Below are 21,864 nucleotides of genomic sequence, written 5' to 3' on the forward strand. Positions count from 1 at the left end.
TCAAGCAGACAAAAGACCTTTAGGATTAAGAAACTGCTGAAGTACATAAAACCACTTGAAACAAGCTTCACAAGAAAGTTTTTCAAACTTAGATTTTCCTCCATTTAAAAGAAAACTTATCCATCATGGACAAGCCACCCCAAGAAAAGAGAACGAAGCTGAAACTGCAGAGTAACATTTTCCCTAAATTACAGCTGCCAAAGCTCTTTAGGGTTGTTAAGCTTCCATGCACTGAGATACATCTTGTAACCGGTAGCATGTGACAAGCATTAGAAAACTTTTCTGACCAACCTGAACATTTTCTGGGCCACATCACAACTAACTGCTGGTTTTTTGTCCAGGTACAGAGGTACTAGTTGATCTGTGAACAACTTTACTAAGAAGACAAACTAGATCAGCAAACAAAACCCAAATCAACACAGCAGGTTAAAGCAAACATGTTGGAATCAACAATTCTCTCATCACATACCTAGCCAAAATGTATTGGCAGATCACGCACAGCACCTGTACAGATCATGACCACCACCACCGTCTGGACTAACCATCAGAACTATACAGACTATTATATTTGGGAATATAAATATACTGCACCTTTGTCTCTTTCACTGTATTTAACTCTGGTCAAGTTCCACTTCATAACACTTTGGTTTCTCCCCCTGACTTAACTGCACCCAGGTATCTGTTGCCAGAATAGCAACAGAATAGCTTATTTTACAGAAAAAGTGAACATCAGCACAGTATCTTAGTGAAGGCAGACACTGCCAATGAAAAAACCCAAACATTCCTGTCAGAAATCTGAGATATCCTCATAAAAAAGTCTTGGTAACACTTCAGTGTTCTTTATCCAGCTCCTTCGGACTGAAGAAAAGCCAAGAAACCAGTGCTATGAGGCTTTTCGCTGAAGAATAAGCTACCCCATCAAGCTCACACGTATTTTGTGACCTTCCTCTGTATGTTCCAGAAAGGTCATAAAGTAATGATGGACTTTACTTTATTCATAAGAAGCACAACCTCTCATAATTCTGCACTATTTCAGAGTTGATGTCAGTAACCACTGTTGTTATTCCACACCCATGAAGAATAATCTGCACTCGAACACAAATTCAGTGGTAAGAGTTTTCCTCAGCTTCCTGCAATTATTTGAAAAAGCTGTAACTGTGAAGACTACTGGTTTCCACGCTGTTTTACTCTAAGACTGAGTCTCTCTCATTTTTTATCAGTTACCCAGGTATATACATTCTACTTCAGTATTTCAAAATCTTTTCTTGAGACTAACCCCAAATTACTACCTTACTTCATGGTCACAAGCTCCTACAAGCCACCTTAAGTTCTTCTACAATCACAGCAATCAAGTAAGAAACCAAACATAAGAAACTATCAAGCTTTCCTTGCAATTTTTTTGCAGAATTAGTGTTTCACTACTGAAATGTACATGCTTTGTACACTTTGAATTTGTCTTTCTGTAAAAATTTTTATAAAGTGGGAAAGGCAGAACAAATTCTAACGTGTATACCCCTGTATTGCAGAACGGTCACTACAAGAATACCACAGTGATGGCCCTTAAAATGCTTGTTATGTACAATTAAACAAGAACTGCCACATTTGTTTCCTCAACTATACAGCACAGACTAATAATGCAACAACAGTAATTAATCCAGCAGTTTAACTGCTATCTGGACAGCAGGCAATCAGGTTTACAACCAGAATTTTGTATTAAGTGGTCCGAGTTTGAAAAGTACATATTATATAAGCATTAATATACTAATTAACAGATAAGAACCTCTCTGTTGAAAAAGCACCTAAGACCTATTCTCAGACAAATGATCAGTAAGAACCTGAAGTACTGTTCTCGAGATGAGGCTAATGACCATAAGAAAGCAGGACACTGGCTCTTCTACACTGAACCCATGGAGCAGTGCAGCTTCTGAAGCAAAAGATGACACAGTCACGGCACTTCACAAGTACGCTGACACCAGAAAGGGACTACACTTTAATATTAGAAGTTCAGTAGCTAAGTTAGCCAGGCAAGAAAAACAAGCACACATCAAAAACCTGCAAATAGCTGCTAAGATTTTAAGAAATCAAGTAGAAATCTGGAAACTAATGCAGATCTCTGAACCCTGAGACCCTTCAAGACAACAGGCCATGTAAGCTTCCCCTCCAGACTGAAAAGGAACTGAGGGTTTACATCACAAGGGAATGGCTGATTTCTGTGTTGTCATCATGAAGTCTACAGATCACTACTATTCTGTCTCTTCACTAGCGAGACTGGTTTTCAGAAAGTTAAGAAATCTCAAAAGTACAAATGAGGAGAACAAAAGCTGAGATATCAGAAAAGTGATCACAACTAAAACATGAAACAGACTTCACTTTAAACAGAAACAAGAATTTCACAAAGGGCTAATCCACTAAAAAACTCACAACAGACAGATTTCTGTTATGAAGTTTGGAGAGCAGTTGTGAAGAAGAAAAAAGAAATTAATGATGCCTTTTTAAACAACACTATGCAGTTTGTGACACACGAATTTGCAACACAGAAATAAAATTAAGCCACTGTCAAAGAATGAGAATAAAATTTTTGCTGAAAAACTCAATATCAGTGATAGGACATTTCTGGCATTATAGGAAGAGTGAATTTACACACTCAAATGAGTGCCAGACAGCTTTAATGAGAATGTGGCTGAAGTGTCTGCCTAAACCAGATCAACACCACGATATGTCATCTGGTACAAACAGAGGTACTGGTATTTTTATCCCAGCATGTCAGTTCTTCTCCTCAAACCTGGAGACCAGAGTATAAGAAATTGGAAAGAAAGTATCTCTTTGGGGTCTTGTAACAATCCCATCATGGTATACAAACCAATTTCCCCCAAAACCTTAAGATTTCTGGCAGACAAATAAAAAGCTTTCCTATGATACTATTCAAGAATCTTGATCAATAAAGCAGGCAAATACTTGTGTGCAATTGGATGGCTGCATACCAAACCACATCCCATTCCACAAGTTACACCTCTCTATCCCAGGATAATACAGTGTTTGAAACTTCCCTCATAGCTCTAAAACAAGACTCTAAGGAGCACACAACTGCTTAACTGAGAATTGCAGAAGAATTTTTATTCAGAAATAAGTGGACAAAATGCTCAAGTGCACTGAATGCAAATGGACATGAAATGAAGGAAGTTCAAGTCAGGATAATTAACACCAGCATCTGCTTATTCTTTTTTTGATTCAACACTGTCCTGTATTTACAGCTGAATTTTATATTTTTATATATGCTGTGATGCAATCTATATAACTATATTAATACACAGCATTTAAAAAATAGTGTAACAGAGCAAAACAAAACATGGCACCAAGAAGGCTTTTCCTCCGTAAAAAGCTGTGGACGCTTGTCTGTCACCATCATAATAAATAATACACAATTAACCATACATAAATTGCATAAATATGCTTTTTAGTGAAAATCCAGCAGTTATGGATACTTTAAAAGGTACTATCCACATTAAAAAGTCAGTTACACAGCAAACCTTTTCACTCATATGAGGACATTGTGACCACCTGCTTCCCCCTCTTCAAGGGTCCATGAATATCATAGTTAGTGGAGCAACCATTTTTATGGCTGTAGGACATACTGTGCACAGAATATGCTTCAGCTAAAATGAAAAGGTAAATACCACAAAAAAAATCAAAATATTTTCACTAGGGTACAATTATTATTTTTTAATATTATTAAAATTTACACAGGAATAGAGACCCAAATTCTCTCTCATCAATTAGGAAAACAATGCAACAGCTTAATGAAATTTAGAGGCTGCAACATACTATCTTTCTCTGTAAAAGCAATACACTAACAAGCCTGACATAAAGTAAACCAGAACAATTCAAGTGAGGCCATTTCATTAAAACTAAAATTCTTACTTTTATCCTTAACTGGACTATTGTCAGTATTCTTTGGCTTCCAATATAACCAAAGGAGTGAATAAAATAGAAACTGGTAACAAGATTTCACTAGTCCAAGTTGCTTCATTTTAACAGCAGTATTTCAATAATCAGTCATTAATAAGAATACATTTCTTGCAACGTTACACTACTCATTACTAGTGTTTGTGTGATAGCATCCCTGTTCTACTGGCTAAAAAAACTAGGGATGGTGTATTCTGGATGTATACTATAAATATCATGTAAAAATAGTATATTTGACTATTTGCAGACATAAGGGACATTTCTCTGCATCTTCACGAAACTAGATTTCAATACCAAACTATATGAAGAAATAAAGAAAAAACTGGATTACAAGATCTAATCCCAGTAAAAATAAAAAGGTCTTATTTGTCATCACTACAGACCAATAATAGTGCTTAGGTCTGTATTGAATAAAAGTCTTGACTTGGTCTTATACAGTTAATTATCATTTCAGTTAAAATACACAAATTAGAACTCAATTTTATGGCTAAAATCCCTCTCCTTTTCTTCTAACTGGAGCCATAAAATAAAGGAATCAAAACTTTCAGAGCATCTACATTTTTAAGTTTTTACAAAAATCAGAAAATCAACATAACCATTAATATGGGGCCAGTTTTCAAACCCAGATGACCCAAAATAAACCAATGTCAAAAGCACATACATTGATTTGGCCTAATTTAACATACTGAGCCTGGAAACTGGATTCTATGGAAAAAGAATCCTCACTCCTATCAGTCAATAGCTCCTTCTCTCAGGTGACAAGGCCAAGTCCTTATCCTCTAAATGACTAAACATGGGCTGCTCCACAAGCCTATTGCATTTGCATCACTGATTTTACCATTTCCTGGATAGGATCTGATATTTAATAACATATAAAACTTGTGACAAATCTAGTCTACTGAAACATAGATGGAATTCAAAGTTAAAAAACTGAGAATTCAAATTATTTTCTGTTCACTAAAACTGCTATAAACCTACACTACTTCTGCTGTAAATAGCTTTGGTCAAAGGTAGATATCACTCACTTCACATGGTTTATGCAGTTCCACAACTTCTCTTTTGGTTGGCTACTTTGTAAAAACCACAAGATTATATACTAATTGATGATGATAATTAAGGTTTGCTCAATTCCACAGTAAAATGTAAATCCAAGTTTATCTTTAAAATATCTCAAAGTGAGAGCAAAATAGGAGTTTATAAATTTAAGACTGATTTCATGATCTTGTCAATAACTGAGACAGCTTCTTTAATTTTTCTGCGAAGCAATCCCTTCATATAAAGCAATTTGTTCACTACTATTCACTTAAAAGGTAGTGTATTTCCTGAATATGCTATGACACCACTGAAAAGAGTTATATTTTATGGTATATTTATCAGGGCAGCATTACAAAAACAGTAAGATGGAAACCAAAGGGTAAAACAGGAAATTAACTAAATGATTCTTATTTCATTCACAACTTCAGTTTCATATTGCAGGTTAAAATACAGTAACTAGTTACCATTTCAGATAATAAAGCTAGTTCTAATTAAAACAAATTGCTTAAGTATTGACATTATTATAAGCCATAGAGCTTATACTCAACATTTCTAGGTGAAAACTGCATCCATTTTGTCCATGCTGTAAGTTGCAAAAGTTTGTGAGCTTTCTGAATGTTTTTGCAGTACATAAACCTTTAAAGAAAAAAGTTAGCAGGGCAAATACACAATCAACTAACAAACATTATTAAACTAACTGCAAAGAGTGTGTGAATTGCTGTTTTGCGCATAATTTTGCTTTTGCATTGTTTTCTATATTTATTCATCAGTGCAAGGTGTAGATTTTTTGCAAAAATAACTACATGCTGAATAAAGTGTACAATTTGGGGTCACCTGACAGAAGAGTGATAAATATTATAACGTATCAGATATAAATGCTGTAATACTTTAGTACACTGCTATAATTTAAATAAAATAATCTTTATTACTAGACATGCAAAACATCCTGGGCTTCATTACAGTTGAACATGTCTAGCTGTCTTTTAATCAGGTGTCTGCTGTTTTGACTTTTCTTTCTGAAATTAGTATCTATGTTTACTGGTCTAAGTTAGTTAGCTACACACAAAACAATCAACAACAACAAAAAAACCAAACCTCACTTACTCTATTTGCGCACCATGAGCCACAAGGGCACTTATGGAATCCATACTACCAGATCGAGCTGCTTTATGAATAGGAGTTTCACCAACATAATCCTGTAAAGATAAACTACATTTTGTCAAGCATTATCTTTCTAAAAATTAAAATCTTATTGTTACATTACTCACTTTAATTAAGAAAGCAGATACATAAAAGCAACACATAAGCTAGCAAATACATCAGGTACTTTATCATTACTTTAAAGTTTGCAGTAGGCTGCCATGTACATTAGATATTTAGCAAGAAATAACACAAAGGGCATTTAACTCACAAGATAAGCCTAACTAGGCAATCAGCAATCATATTCAGCAAAACTTGTTAACCCCCCCCCAACATATAGCACCACAACAAGTTATTCTAACCCCTTTATCTCCTAGCACTTTTGTGTCCCAATACTGTTGGACTGAGCAAGCCATCCTGAACTCAGAAGTAGCAAGGCTGAGCTTGAGGGACTGTACTGCTTTCAGATCTGGTTGATACACGTCCACAGTCCTGTGTTGCTCCCTCAGCACTCAGGAGGAGAGGAGTATGTATGCAGAACTCTTAACAGAAGTATGCCCAGCATTCATAGGACAGGCCAGATCTCTCCCAAGACATAAATATTGACCCACATCCTACATACTTGTCTTTTCTGATTTTCTTTGTGCATTTACATTCCATTAGTATTAACCAGCACATCCAATCATTTAGTCTTTTTGCATTATGTGTAAACATACTGGGAGGCTTTTCAGGCAACTGCTCCCTACCAACTGTCTTCACAACAGGGAGAATCTACAGCCATTTTACAAATCCAAGCAAGCAGCAAGTAAATTCCATGCATTGTGTTCTACAGGCTGCAGAAGAAATGCAGTACTTGCAATTAACCACCAGTATTAAGAACAACAGAGAAGAATCTGTAATGAAATATTGTCTTGAAGTAGCAAGTAAATGTTGTTATTGGTTTGTTAACGTGATTTAATCATCACAATCCTTAACACTTCCAGTGGATAGCAAAGATTTTTTTTGTTTTCTTCCCCATCCTCTTTCTCTCCAAACTTCTGGACTTTACTGGTCTGTTTGACTAATATTAAACATGTTCTAACTGTATGTGCCTCAGTTCTGCTTCCCTGTTTCTTTTATTAAAATATCAACACTAGCTATATTAAATTAACACAGCACCTTACTGACTCACCAGTCTTTACACACAACAGTGTTCATGCCTAACTCTACAGTACTGGTTATACTTAAGCCCTATTTAAAATGTTATTATATTCAAAATACAATCATACTACCACCTTAATAGATAGAAAGTACCAAAGTTTTAAATTCTTTGCCAAGCTTTTGAGAAGTTTAATCACATCTTTTAGACCATGTTAATATAACTTGAAAATGAATTTTGGATTATGTGTTATGTACTCTCAATTTCCAATTTGCCAATTTTATTTCATGGTAAAATATTCTTATAATGAGTTACAAATTCACTGAGGAAGCCAGTTTACCAGTGCTTAAGACAGATATTCAGCCAAACAGTGAACTACCTAGCACACCCAGCAGGGAACAATAATGGTACCTAATAAAGTTTACTTTCTTATAAACTAATGAAAATTGCTGAGGTTGACAAAGCCTGGAGACAGAAAAGAGCTAAAAATTCCTTAGAGATTATAAAAGAGCCATACAGCTCTCCTTCCAAAATGGTTGTCTATAGCTGATGGATAGAAGACTGCTTTCCAATTAAGTTTATGTAATTTCTCCTATTTATAAGTTTTCCTGAACTAACAGGAAGACAGAGAAGTTTAACAGAGGATACAATTACATTAACTATCATACATGCAAATTCATTTGACACTAATTTATCTTGAAAAATTTTCTTCCTAGTATAATAAATTTTCCAATCATGGAAACTGTCTTTCATTCATCATTCTGTTATTGTTTTCTCCCCCCAGTCTGCCCCTTCCCCCCCCTTTTTGTTAAAGAGGTAAAAGTGTAGAAAAGAAGTTATTTGCTCAGCATTAGTATTTACAAAACCAATCCTCAGTTAAAAGAGGTTCAGTTTAGGGAAAGTCAGCTCAACTAGTCATGCATGTGATAAAGATGACAAAAATCTCTACTAGCCCCATAAAACTAGCATATTGTCCACAGTAAGACCTAGAGAACTGAATTATGAAGTCTTGCTGCAGAGAAAGACAGAAAAGATAAGCAAAGACCTTTGCAAAAGGACTCTTCACCACTGCATTAGCATGAGCTAAGCTTGTAGCAGCTAAAGATTCCATTGCCAAGTGGAAGAACATTAGTATCACAGAAGAGAATATATGTCTTGAGAAGGACTGCTTTCAATCACTGGCCCAGAAAAGCACGTGTGTCTAAGGCTAAGGATTTGAGAAAATACTTAGAAAATGACAGAATACATGTATTTAGATTTTTATAGCATTCCTTTTAATTACAGCACCTAAATTTCAGCCATCACTACTATTATCTTCCTTTGACATTCTCCTAAGGGGCACTGAAACAGTTTCTGAACTACTCTTCTAGCTCTGCTAAGAAATTATCTCTGGATTATGAGCTAGACTGAAAGGAAAAAATTATAGGCCACTAAAAAATGGCTTTTAAATTTACTTATTTTTCAACACATCCAAGAAGGAAACTAAAGTGCTCTGTATGAGCATCAGAACAATTCTGTTTTGATTCAACAACTGGAATGCATGTGCCCAAATAAAAAACAAAGTAATAGTTTTTCCCAAGAAGCTTCTGAGAACAGTTCAGGGTCTAGCTTGCTGGCACATTTTTGTATTTTTTTGGCTATGCAGAGCAAAAGAAGTTATTTTGAGGGGCTCTACAAAGTCCTAATTATCCTCGTCAATACCTCATAATCCTTTAAATTGTTCACACTTCCCATATGTGCTTCAGTCTGATATAATCCCTTTTGTAGTAATATTGCAGGAAGGGAAGCATCAATAACTTGTATTGGTCTTTCATAACAAGAGCAGAACTTGTCAGGGTCCCATTTACCCTTCTCTTCTAACGCCTGTCTCACTATCTAGAAGTTGCACTATAAATAAATAAGCAGAAATGTCAATTAAGTTTCATTAATTTAGAATTCAAGATAACACACTTGTTTCTGTGAAAACTAAGTATTTTGTGTACAGTACTCCTAAAAAAATGACAAAAAGTCATGAGGCATAAGACACATATTTTTTGCAACTCTCTGATGAACACCTTCTTCCTTTCCCCTGGAGAAGCATGGCTATCCTTTCACAAAGACAGGGGCAGTCTTCTCTACCTTGGGGTCATGTCTAGATTACCTTTGACTTCTTTCATTTTACTGAAGTATTTGGCTTCTTTCCTTATTGTATTTTTATTTATGTGGCTGAAGAGTCTTCTGCTTTTTTTGCTTTAATCAGTAAATCTATCTCAGCTTGAGTAATCAGTTTGCAATTCCTCACTATGCTGCTTAACCTCAAAAGACATTTCCTCTACTGATTAAGTACTTTTCTCAAACTCGCTGCTTATTCCCAGGTCTCTCTTAGATGTGGGTATTTTTTCAGTTCATTCCAAAGCCATTTTTTACTCCACTTTCCCTCTTTCTGTCTTTTTGGGACCCAAACTTCTGTTGGCTTGAGGATCTTCCTGGTGAATTCAGAGGACATTTTCCATTTTATTCTCCAAGTTCCAAGTCCCTGGATATGATTCAGGTAATTTCACTCACTGGTACCTTTAGTCCCCTTCCATTTATTAAAAAAGCAAACAAAAAAACCCACCCAACCCAACCCCCTCCTCCCCCCAAAATCCAAAACCAACTTACCTGCAGATATTTGTTTTTAAAATAAAAAGCTCCCATATACATTTACACTGAAAACTTTCAACTATTTGTACTGTTTTAGCTGGTACAGAGTTAATTTTCTTCAGAGCAGCTAGTAAGGTTTTTTGGTGTACTGAAAACATGGCTTTGGGCACAAATCCAAAGTCTTAGCTAGGAGTGGGCTGGGACATGGCACAGCTGGGACCACTGATCCAAACTGACCAGAGGATTATCCTGTCCCATATGACATCATGCTCAGCAAGAGAAGCTGTGGCAGGTGGGGGGAGAAGTTTGCCAGGGCTGTCATTGCTTGGGCACTGGCTGGGCATCAGTCAGCTACTGGTGAGCAACTAAGCTTTTCTGGTAGTTGTGAGGCTTTTACCATCACTTGATTTTTCTTGGATTTGTTTTTCTTTTCTTCCTTTTTTTACCTGTTAAATTGCCTTTATCTCAACCCATGAGTTTTCTCACATTTCCCTTCTGATTCTCCCCTCAACTCACTGAGTGGGGGGAACAAGGAGGTGGCTGTGTGGTGCTTAGGTATCTACTGAGGTTAAACCTCAACACTTTGCAAGCACTTGTAAAACACTTCCAATGATATCTCACTAAGATAGAGAAGCACTATTTTACCTGATAAGAAACAAACTAACCCAATTCCTTAACTCAACTGACTGAATTTCAAGTTCTATCAGATGATCACATTTCCAGAAGCTATTCAGATGTCTTAGACTCAGCACCCTTTCCGAAGCTAGGAAGCAGAAACTAAAGAACACTGAGTACTTTTCCTCATTCTTTCCTAAAAATGCTTTGAATTTGTGATTGTTTCTCCTTCTGAATTTTGAGTGAAAATGAGAACTGAGGGGATGTTCCTACCTGGATTTAGTCCAAATTGTTGTTTAAAATACAAAACTATAACAAACCAAAATAATGAGTGGGTTTTTTTTCCTCCCCACCAAGGATATCAGCATGTTTACAGTTCTTGCTAGTATGGGTAATCTAACCCTCCTAAATCTGCCATCACTGCCATGTGATGATAACTGACTGCATGAAAATTAAGTTGCATCACCTGTAAGGATGCAGTATTTCTTTTCCCTTCTCTTTAGGACAGGCCACACAAAACTTTTTGGCCAATCAACACAAGCAACATACAACAGACATATTTAATAGGCTGTGGCTAGAGGGGAAAAAAGTATTTAAATGAAAGCTAACAGTCTTCTAAATCAAATAGTACTCATGATTATCTGGTGTTAATATGTACAACAGCCCAGAATCAATCTGCGTTGTGACAAGGATAAAACAGAAAAAATCCTCAGGAAAAGTAGCAACATAATTGCTTTCCACTATTACAGTGAACTAGAGCAGGCAGGCAGCCAAGTGCAGGTCCTGAGTCACATTACTAAGAATTATTAGCAGGCGCTGCCCACTGAAAAAAAACCAAACCCAAACAGCAGGACATTCTTTTGGGTTCACTGCTGGGTAAAAACAGTCAGGCCATTGCTTGGCACTTTGGCTTTCCTCCTGTGCATTTTTTATGGTGAGCTGGGGGGTAAGAATTGCCTGCTGATCATAGAGATGGTTCTAGCCAGCACACACAGTTATGTAAGAGGGCTAGGTATCACAGGATATACTCAGAAAACTTATCTGGGGAGCAAAGGACAATTGGGACAAGCACTTTTCAGCATTTGTCCTTCACTGCTGCTGCCTCAGAAGTGTCCTGGGCAGCTGTCAAGAGCAAGGAGATAAGACATTTTTAAGTTTTCCTAAACTTTAGGGCAAGCAGCATGGGCTACAATACAATACCTCAGGGCAGATATGAGAAAGCATGCATGCAAATTCTACTGAGTACCGGAGGTTTACGTTAAAACTGAGAGACTTGAGTGGATTCCTTTTCAGAAGCTATCCTTTTCTTTTTCCAGAAGTGATGGGTTAGTCTGTAGCCAATGACCAGGAGTCAGTTTGGAAGGAAAGTTTACTAGTTTAAATATCAAGTATTCCCAGATCTTTCTCAGCATGTGTTTTGTATCCAGTGTCCATGGAACACTTGTCCTCACACAAGCATTAGCCAGTGACTATGTCTGTTTGGAGTACAGCATCAGTCAGCGAGCTGGAAGGAATAAACAAAATACACATCAGGAAATAGTGTTCCAACAGCTCAAAAGTGTGGGTGGAAGCCCTAGATGATCACCTGAAGGTGCTTGCAAGTTAAATAAGGAACCAAGATCATTTAAGGAATTGAAATCAAACAAGAGTAGTAGAATTTGACTGCAATTTAATAAATAGCTGAAGGAACTGGGGAGAGCAAAGCATGCACTGTGCTTTACATAGCCATGTATCCAACTATCTGTGGGATGAGTTTCTGCTTTAGGTATCACGAAGGCACACTGCCTAGCTTTCAGTGCTCATGCATGTGAAACCAGTGTGACTGACCAGTTGCATCCTAACAAACAACTTGAGAGACATTCTTGTTTCTACTACTATTTAAAATTAACCAGAGGTATCTTACTTTATCATCGAACTGAGTCTGAAATGCCTCTTATTGTATGTTCAGTTAGTATTTTGTGGGAGCAAAAAAAGCTACTACATTCTAGTGCAACTTGAGCCTACCATTAACAACACACAAGGTGCTCACAACGTCAGCTCTCAGTACCCATCTCTGTTGTGCCCTTGGCCTGTCAGTACCTAAGTCTGTCCTCAGAAGCCTATAAGATACTATCATCACTATCTGAACTCAAGAACTAAAGTACTCTTCCTGCTGTGGAGGACCATTATCTTCTGCTGACAAACCACTAATACAGACTCCCGAGTCACTGGCTTGCCTTGGTGACTTCTTTAAGCTGGAATGAGTTTCCTGCCCACTATTAACTGCATATTATACTGCCTTCTGCTTTCTTTTACAGTCATCTGCATGTTGCCCTCAGCCCATGGAGAGATCTCTCCACTCTCTTCTCTTCTTCTGGAGGCTAGCTGCTACTTTCTTCTTTGCTACAACCTCACTCACTACATGTGACTTTTTTTTCCCCCCCATCATGTTCCGGGACAGCAAGCTTGTTCTTCAACTCCATTTCAACCTCACTGGTCAGTTCTTCTCTTTATCCTCATAGCTGGAAACTTTCATTCTTCTCATTCATTCATTTTCATTCATTCTTCTCTTCTCATTTAGCAGTTATTTGTACATCTTTATTCTGTGCATGCCATGTTTCCTCTCTAATCACCGTTTCTTTACATTCTTACCTGGTCTCCAGATGCATTTATAGTTCTTGTATTTTCTCTTCTGAAGATTCTACCACTATGCAGCAATAACTTATTGCATAAGTTACTTTTGTCAGGTATCAAGGAGAAGATGCGATCTATAGCCTCTGCATCCAGTCACCTTCATTGTTTCTACAATTCTCCTGGTGTCTCACAGCTGTTCTCAATGCACCAGCCTTCTTTTCTGAAAACTCAACACAAACTTCCCCATTTCTTATTTTTGCATAGCTTAAAAAAAAAAAGAACCAAACTCTAGAAATGCAAGTGTTTAAGTTCTTCAGCAGACTTAGCTTAACTCTACTGCATATAAAACAAAGTCTGGCCATTAAATATTTTAAGAAAAGTATGATACAACATTTAATAGGCCAGACATTTTACAGATGCTGTGCTATACCACAGCTTTCAATAACAGCATATGCTGTAGTATCAATTACTCTCATAGAATATTATCAAAAATACTTTTTATTGCCATTAAAAAGGTATATGTTATGTATGCCCAGCATACATAATAGATTCATTCAGAACTTCATACATTTTCTTAAAAAATATGACAGATTTTAAGCATCCAATTCCGTTACTTCACCAGAGTAAAACAGTTCTTTACAGGTATTTTGCTATATTTATGCACTCTCTGCTACCAAATAAATTACATACTCCCAGTAAAAGTAATGAAAAATTATAGTAAAAAAAAAATTTAAGTCATCCATTCATTCTTTGTTAGTAAAGTACATGCTTCTGATCTATTTTCAAGAAGTTACTAGAAAAGCTTTGGAAATAATCTAAAAAGAAAAAAAACCCCATAAAACCATGTGCACCTTAAAATAAACCACAGCAGACCTTACTAGTTAGATGTGTGACTAAATCATGAAGCACCGTAAGGGTCTCATGGTTCTGTAGGTAATGGTGAATTTTCCAATTCTTAGCATATTTAGTACGTATTATGTTCCTCACTAGTCTTCCTTCTTGCCCCTAAAGCAGTACTACAATATCAGAATATTTGCTAATGCTGCCAATACCAAAGCAGCATTACCATTTTGTTCAAGAAGTAGCAAGATGTCAATTCCTAAAACAAATGTCCTCCAAACCCCTAGAAGCTTAAAGGACATTTATTAGTCCTATCTCTAATGTAAAAGGTCTATAGCTAATAATTAAGTTATCTGACTTCAGCTGATGTTAAAAATAAAGTATCTGTATGTTAATGTAAGGATCACATATGTCATAGAAAGGGATCAAGACACTTCTTCCAAAACTATATGCATAGGTGAAGTACACATGAATCCATACCTGTTTGTTTATGTTGGCCCCCACTTGGATCAACCAATTCAGGCACTGTGGATGTCCTCCAAAAGCAGCAATGTGGGCTGGTGTTTGAGCAAAACGGGTTGTACTGGCATTTACAGAAGCTCCAGCTCTTACTAACTGCATTAGGCACTCCAGCTTTAAAGACATGAGGGAATAAAACCAAAAACGTTACACAGATATGCTATGACAATTAGCATGTGCTAATTAAATACATAAATCCAAGAAAAGCTAAACTTCCTAGTAAGACTACATGGATGCAAAACAAGAGAGAATATGAGATTTAGGATATCCCCCTCCTCCTTGACTCCTCCCGCCTTTGGCTATAGACTATATCTCAAAAATACTTCTCACCTACAAAACTGAATTCCACATTTCTTTTCAGGAAAAGGGAAAAGAGGACATAAATACTTCAGATCTAACTACAAGAGCCATTTGGCTCACTTTTCTTAAGGAGGAAAAAAAAAATAATGATACTAACCAGACATCATTAGGTAACATTTGCCAAAACAAGAGCGCTGTCAGGAGATACACAGATGTACTCTCAGAAGAGTTTAGAGAAAGGTAAGTCAGAAAAACACAAGATTTTTCATTTCTTTAATGTTTTCCTGGAGTGACAGAAGATTAGTAATGAAAACTAATTCTTAATAATATCTAGTATGCTAAATCTATAAAAGGAATACATTTCTCTCACCATTTCCTGTTATTACAGATGAGGAGCCGTTAAAAAAAAAAAACAGGTTGCATGTTTGTGGCAATACAAAAAAAAAAATAATTCTTTGTTTTAAAAAATTGCAGTGTTTTGTTCCATTATATTCTGACTTTTATTTTCCCAACACACTGACCAGAAGCATCAGATAACCAGATACTATTTTTAAATGTTCATAACATCTCATTTGTAGAAACTAGGCAAACCACAGCCACAATGACCTCAACTTGCAAAAGCAGTCAAAACAACGCTCCTTTCCTGTCACACAGTAACATTGTCTTCTTATTGAAAGGAAAAGGAATGCACTATGCTGAAATAAACAGTTTAGTCTAGGCATCCATTAACCGGGGTTAGAAAACAAACACCACTGCACACACACATAATAATCCCACGTTGGCTCAAGGCATTGGTTCATATAACCCAAAAATCTATGGGTCTCTCTGTCTCTCACAGTTAAAGGAAACATCAGCCATATCACAGCTGTGGAGTAGTCTGTCCATAAACGAACAATTAAAAAGCACCCCAATGTGGGCTTGCAGCTTGATTCAGACAGAAACATCAACAGCGGGATTACAACATTCTTTCTGTATGTCAGCCTTTCTTTCTCCCTCTTTTAACCTGTGAATTCCTGACCTTGCTGAATTACATATATGAGGTAACTACCAACCACTGTAATTAATCATTTTATATTAGTTTTGCAAATACATTGTGAACTTCAATTGTTTTCTTCCCTTACACAGTCCAAACAAACACGTATGAACCCTATCCTTCAGGATATACAAAAGTACTTTTTTTGGACTGTAATGAAGTTAAGGCTGGACATAGATGTACCATTAACTCCCTAAGTGCATGAAGTAAGGGTGAGAGTAACTGGAATACTGTCGTATTAATGAATAAACCTCAATATTACCAAAGACAAAGTACCTTTCCAAAAGAAAACAAGCACTTTTTCTGGAAAAAAAATTACATCAAAGAACTGGTGTAAGCAAACATATAATTCTAACGCTAGACTACTCAAATACATTTTGTGTTTGCCAATCTTAGACTTTCCTTGATGTTCACATGTTAGTACCCCTAATATTGCTGTTAACCCTTAGTAATTATTAATTAAATTGTAACACTAGTTATTGTCATGTGACGGGAAAAAACCTCCCGCTACACCAAGAGCATCTACTGCAATTGCAAACAAAAATAAATTTCAGCCAGTTTTTAAAAAAATAGACTTTGAATGGAGTTAATTTGAAAACACTTTAGACAAGCATTACAAATTCAGGAAAGAATAATATTTCCTGCACAGGCACCGGTCTGAAACAATTCCATAATTAGACAGGCATTACAGCCCATCAACTGAAAAGGGAAAACCAGAAACTCATTCACTAGCGCTATTTGTGCTGTTTAAATCTGTTCTATAAGATGGCTACATGTCATGATTATCTGTACAACTTCATCTTTAAATGTTGCGTTTGCTTGCCTTTTTTTTTTTTTTTTTTTTTTTACATTCTCTGACAGTGCTTTAACAATGAAGACATTTCAACTCACTAAAAGCTGAAGTGTGGGTCTCCTGTAACGTGGCTGTCACAAAAACGTGCTTCTTCCAACATTATGGAAGAATGAGGTATAAATGTAATTACATCCACAGACAGGAAAAGTCAACATGACAAAAAACAATACCTCACTTGATAATTTATGCTTGATATCAGGATACACAAGTCCACTTTCATTAAATAATCTAATTCAATATAGCAGATATTTTCCACTGTATAACTTAAAGCAGAGGTTAAATTGATTTGGTCAAGAATAAAGACAGGTCCCTGCATAGGCCACAACAGTGGCCAAGGAAAAGATGGTCATTTTTATCTGTACTACTTTTGTTCCAAAAGCAATAAAATGTACTTAACACTATTGTGCTTCCTATAATGTAAATAGTCAAATGGTAAAAAAAAAAAAAAAAAAAAAAGCAGAAGAGCACAAGCAAATAGATGTGGTCAGAGAAAATAAAAATTCACATGTAATTGATTAAAAATTAAATTAAGGTTAGTCCAAAACAAAGTGAATTAACAGTGACTTTGATTTTTATGCAAGCCCTTCATTTTCTACCTCTCTGGTAGTTTTTTTAGACTGTTAACAATTCTACATTCTGACCCATCGTCTCAGAAACCTAGAGAATGCCAGGATAATTTAGGGCACTACATAATTAACTCTAATTAGAATACAGCAACTCTAATGGGAATTAATTCACATCTCAGGAGACAAGTAGTTCTCTGCAGTCAGGGAACATCCTGAAAATGCAAACTCCACCACACGTACTCCCCACAGCAAGTAAATTTGGACTTGCTACCAACTCTAAAAGGAGGCCCATGTTGTCATTAAAAGCCCAGACATTACAACCAGAAACACTACTTGCAATATCTATCATGTCCAATTGAATTTGCTGGTATTTTATTTATTACTTGTTAAGCTGTAAAAGTATGTTTCAGAATAAGTTATTCAAGAATATTGTTTTCATTTTTAGTCTTAAGAGACTTCATTTTTACTGGTCCTAGTGTTACATCAGTGTTCCCCCTACCTTTCCTCTTTTGCATATTCATTTATGAGCAACTTGACTGTTGCTGCTACTTCCTTACTGAAGCACATCTACACCTTTGTGCAAGAATGTAGTTGTACACAGCTTAACTCTAAAATTATTTTGTATTGTCTTTTGATACAGTTTGGGCCATCTTTCACGTTCAACCTGTACAACAGGTAAAGGGATAGAAACATCTCAGTGCTCATAAAGTTCACCAAACCCAGACTCTTGCTGTTTGTTCATGTACACATGTGTGTACATGTATGGACTGGTTTAGATGTCACTGCTTACGAGTTGTTCCAGAAGGATTTCTACCAGAAAGAACTATATCAGTTTTGTCATTTCATCATGCTACAGAGCTGCAGTTAGAACCAATACGTGTCTGGTGGACCATGTTACTAAATGGCCCTATATCAGACAGACAGACATTAAGTTCTGTCACCATTTAATTTCTTTCAGAAAAAAGAAAAAAAACCCAAACAAGTAAAAATCCCATGAAATCTAGAAAAACAAAAAAGTGAAGAGGAAGATGCCTGTTCAGTAACTATTAATGAACACTTCACAAATTAATATTTGATATCTATGGTACTTTGATAAACAGAAGAACTCTACATTTGGCTTTGATGAAAGTGAATTTGGAAAAAAAATCATAAATAAGAACATAAAACATGCACCTCACTGTCCACTAAAAGCAGCTATTGTGTCACTGCTAGCAACAGTCTATTAACAGTCTATTAACTATGCCACAGAAACACAAAGCCTGATTTGGGACCCAATTACACTACTTTAACTTTTTTCAATGTTTTGTACAATCTTTGACTCTGGGAAAGGAACACTACCTAACAAGACTATAAAAGATACAGATAACTTCCATAAATTGAAGTTGCCTAGATCTGAAGGCTTTTAGGAAAGTACGTATATGCAAAATTGTATAAAACCCATTTATAGCCTAGGTCATCTTTCCAAGTCTAATTCATTTGTCAGATTTTTCCCCCCGATAAGTAACAACACTATCAATCAAATTTTGCCCATACCTAAGACTGAGTACTGCAAATAAAAGCACGACAGGTTGCAGACTGACTTGTTCCCTTTGTTTGCTGTTTCTGCAAGTGTCTCTTCAACAGAAACTGGAATGCACACAAAAACTCACACAACCTAAGATGGTTGGCAGAGAGCTGAAGACGCTTAAAGAAAAAAAAAAAACAATACAACATCTACACTGTCAAGGCAAAAGCAAGGCTGCCACAAGCTAGTACCAAAAAGAAATTCTTATGAATTATGAAACAGAAGACCGTAACACGGATTACTATCTTCACATTTTATATGAGTGTACTTCCCAATAAAATTTAAGGCACTCCAGTTTTTTCAGAGTGTAGATTATTAGCTTCTTTTTGAACACATAAAAGGCTGGTTTACATTTTGGATTTTGCGGCTTAAGGGTTTTTGTTTCACTTTATTTTAGGACTGAAGGACTACTTAGCTATGCTTCTAAAACGTTTCTCTAAGAAGCACTGCAGATAAGATCATGCAATATATAGAAACCATGTCTTAATGTACTTTTATAAACCATGACAACTGCCTAAGTATATCAATCTTTTCCTCTGGCACACAACCAATAAACAAATAGAAGTATATTGGAAATGAGAGGGAGAACAAAACAAAAGCCCCTCGAATTCCAAATCTAGACAAATAAACGAGAAAAAAAGCACCAAACCCCAACCCTCTGCTCTGGAATTTTGCATAGGCTGGGACATTCACTGCATCAGAAACAGGAAAGGCCTATATAAAAATCAAGAAATTAAGATTTAATTCATTTTAAGACGTGAAGTTAGCAGACCTACTTCCCACGTTTCACCCTTTTCTGCATTGCGAGGATGCCAACACAGAAAACTCCGTACGTATAAACTACAATTTATTTTTCATCCTGAAGGCAAGAGAGGAGCGCCTCACAAGCACAAGCGCCTTCTCCCCACACTCCCAACGAGCCGGTCGTCATAACACTGGCACCACAACAAAGCAGTCTCCAGGTGCGGAGCCCGAAGACGACAAGGATCACGACCAGACCCTGCAGACAAAGCAACAAGCGAGCCGGGAAGGGGGGGGGGTGTCAACCGTGGAGGGTCAAACATGGCACGGGAGATTATCCGAGGGGGCGTGGAAGGGGTCGCGCCTCGGCGGTGCCTCCCGCCCGGATGGCCGGCGCCCGTCGGGGATATCCGGAGGGGACCAGCGTGGGAGGAGCCCCCTGCCCTGCTCCGCGCCATTGGCTCCCGGTGCCGGTACCCGGGGACCGTCTGGAAGCCCGGCTGCGAGGCCCTCACTGTCACCCAGGAAGGGAGGGGGGCGGCTGCCGCCGGCAGCGGGGAAGGGATGAAAGATGCGGAGACGGCAGGTGCCGCCAGCCCCATGACCTGCCCACCCCCGCCTCGCTGACCGCGGAGGCAGGAACGGAGCCAAGCGCCGCGGCTGTCCGCTGCCGTCCCGCCCGATTCCCCGAGTAGCGGCAGGAGGCGGTGAGGGAATGGGGGGGCGGCGGCGCCCGCAAGGGGCAAAGATGGCGCCGCGTTGCGCGCGAGCGGGAATCGCGCCCTCCTCCTTCCCCTTCTCCTTCCCGTTCCCATACCCACCCCCGCTCCCGCCGCCGGCCGAGCCCGGCCAGGCCCCACCTTGCCGAAGTGCGCGGCCCAGTGGATGGGCGTCCAGCCGTAGAAGGAATCCTCGGCCGCCAGGTCGGAGCGGGGCGAGCTCTGGAGCAGCGCGCACAGGGCGGGCAGATCCCCATCGCGGCAGGCGCGGTGGAGGGGAAAGCGCAGGGTCAGCAGCTCCTCACTGGAGAAGCCCGCCTCGGGGCCGGCTCCCAGAGACATGGTGAGCGGGAGAGCGGCGAGAAGGAATGGGAAGGAGGGGGGGCAGGGGAGAAGGAGCGGGCGGGCGGGCGCGCGCTGCCCGGGCGGGAAGCGGCGGCGACTGCGGCTCGCGCGCGCGGCCCCGGCACAAAGGGAGCGGGGCGGGGCCGCGCGCGACGCTCCGCCTCCCCGCGGGCGGGGCCGGGCGGCCTCGGGGCGCCCAGGCGGGGACGGGGGCGCGGTGCGAGGCGGGGAGTGCGTGTCGCCTCTTCGTTCCGTCTCCGTCTCTTCCGTCCATCCCTCTCGTTTTCTCTCGCTCCCTCTCCTTATCTCTCCGTTCTCTCCGTCTCTCTCTCTCTCTGTTCCCCCTTCTTCCCTTCTCGGCCCCCCTCCCTCTCTCCCTTCTCCTCACCCCACGTCTCTCCTTCCCTCTCCTTTTTCCTTTCTCCCTCTGCCCCTGGCTCCTTCCCTCCCTTTCCCCCTTTCCCCCTCGCTCCTTCTCTCCCTCTTTCTCCCGCTCCTCTCTGCCTGTCCCCCCTCTCTCCCCGCTGCCCGGCATCTCCCGGCTTTCCCGTTCCCGAGGCGGCAGAGCCGCTCCCGCCTGTGTGGCCGCCGCCCCGGGCAGGGCGAGCGCGGCCCCTCGGGCCCAGCGGGCAGGGACAGCGCCCCTGAGCCGGGAGTGGAAGGCTTTGTGCCACCCCAGCACCGCGGCTGAGGAGGACGGTCCGTGTTTCCGCGGGGAAAATCTGCCGGCGAGAGGACTGTGCTGTGGGGCACCGACGGTCGCGGTGTTCCCACACACCATGGAAGTGCTTCCAGGCACTCGCAGATCGCTCTGGGTTTGTGCTGCGCAATGGACTGCAAACCAAAGGATAACTTGGCTGTCAGTATCTGATTAAAATGGCAATGCCGGATTTTGAATTGCAATCAGAAACTGGTCCTTGAGTAATGGCCCCACAGAAATTTAGGAAACTTCTGTTGGTTGCTCCTAATTGTTCTCTGCCCAAATTTTTTGTGAACCACTTTTTCTGACAATAGTAAAACTTAGTTGATGGTAATTCATGGTAATTAATACTAAAATTTAGTTGCTTAATTGTACGAAAATTCATCTGCCCCTGAAAATCACAGAATCACAGAATCATAGGATGGTTTGTGTTGGAAGGGACCTTAAAGACCATTTAGTTCCAACTCCCCTGCCATGCGCAGAGACACCTTCCAGGAGACCAGATTACTCAGAGCTCCATCCAGCCTGGCCTTGAACAATTCCACGGTTGGGGCATTA

The 21,864-nt window shown here is 39.1% G+C and overlaps 1 protein-coding gene across 2 annotated transcripts in view; it reads right to left on the reverse strand.

Annotated features, from left to right (window-relative positions):
* Positions 1-20,704, reverse strand: part of ANKRD10 (ankyrin repeat domain 10) — a 37,754-nt gene extending 17,050 nt beyond the window's left edge. Inside the window, exons 1-3 of one of the 2 annotated variants that reach the window (XM_032680821.1) lie at positions 20,403-20,704; positions 14,447-14,599; positions 6,103-6,194 (exon numbers count right to left, since the gene is read on the reverse strand). In XM_032680821.1, coding sequence (XP_032536712.1) covers positions 6,103-6,194; positions 14,447-14,599; positions 20,403-20,603 — 446 coding nt within the window. In that variant the 5' untranslated portion in view covers positions 20,604-20,704. The remainder of the gene's footprint in view (positions 1-6,102; positions 6,195-14,446; positions 14,600-20,402) is intronic. The other variant, XM_032680820.1, reaches the window with a different exon arrangement.
* Between the last annotated feature and the right edge of the window lie 1,160 nt (positions 20,705-21,864).

Source organism: Chiroxiphia lanceolata, chromosome 2 (genome assembly GCF_009829145.1).
Source record: "Chiroxiphia lanceolata isolate bChiLan1 chromosome 2, bChiLan1.pri, whole genome shotgun sequence".
NCBI classification, from domain to species: Eukaryota; Metazoa; Chordata; class Aves; order Passeriformes; family Pipridae; genus Chiroxiphia; species Chiroxiphia lanceolata.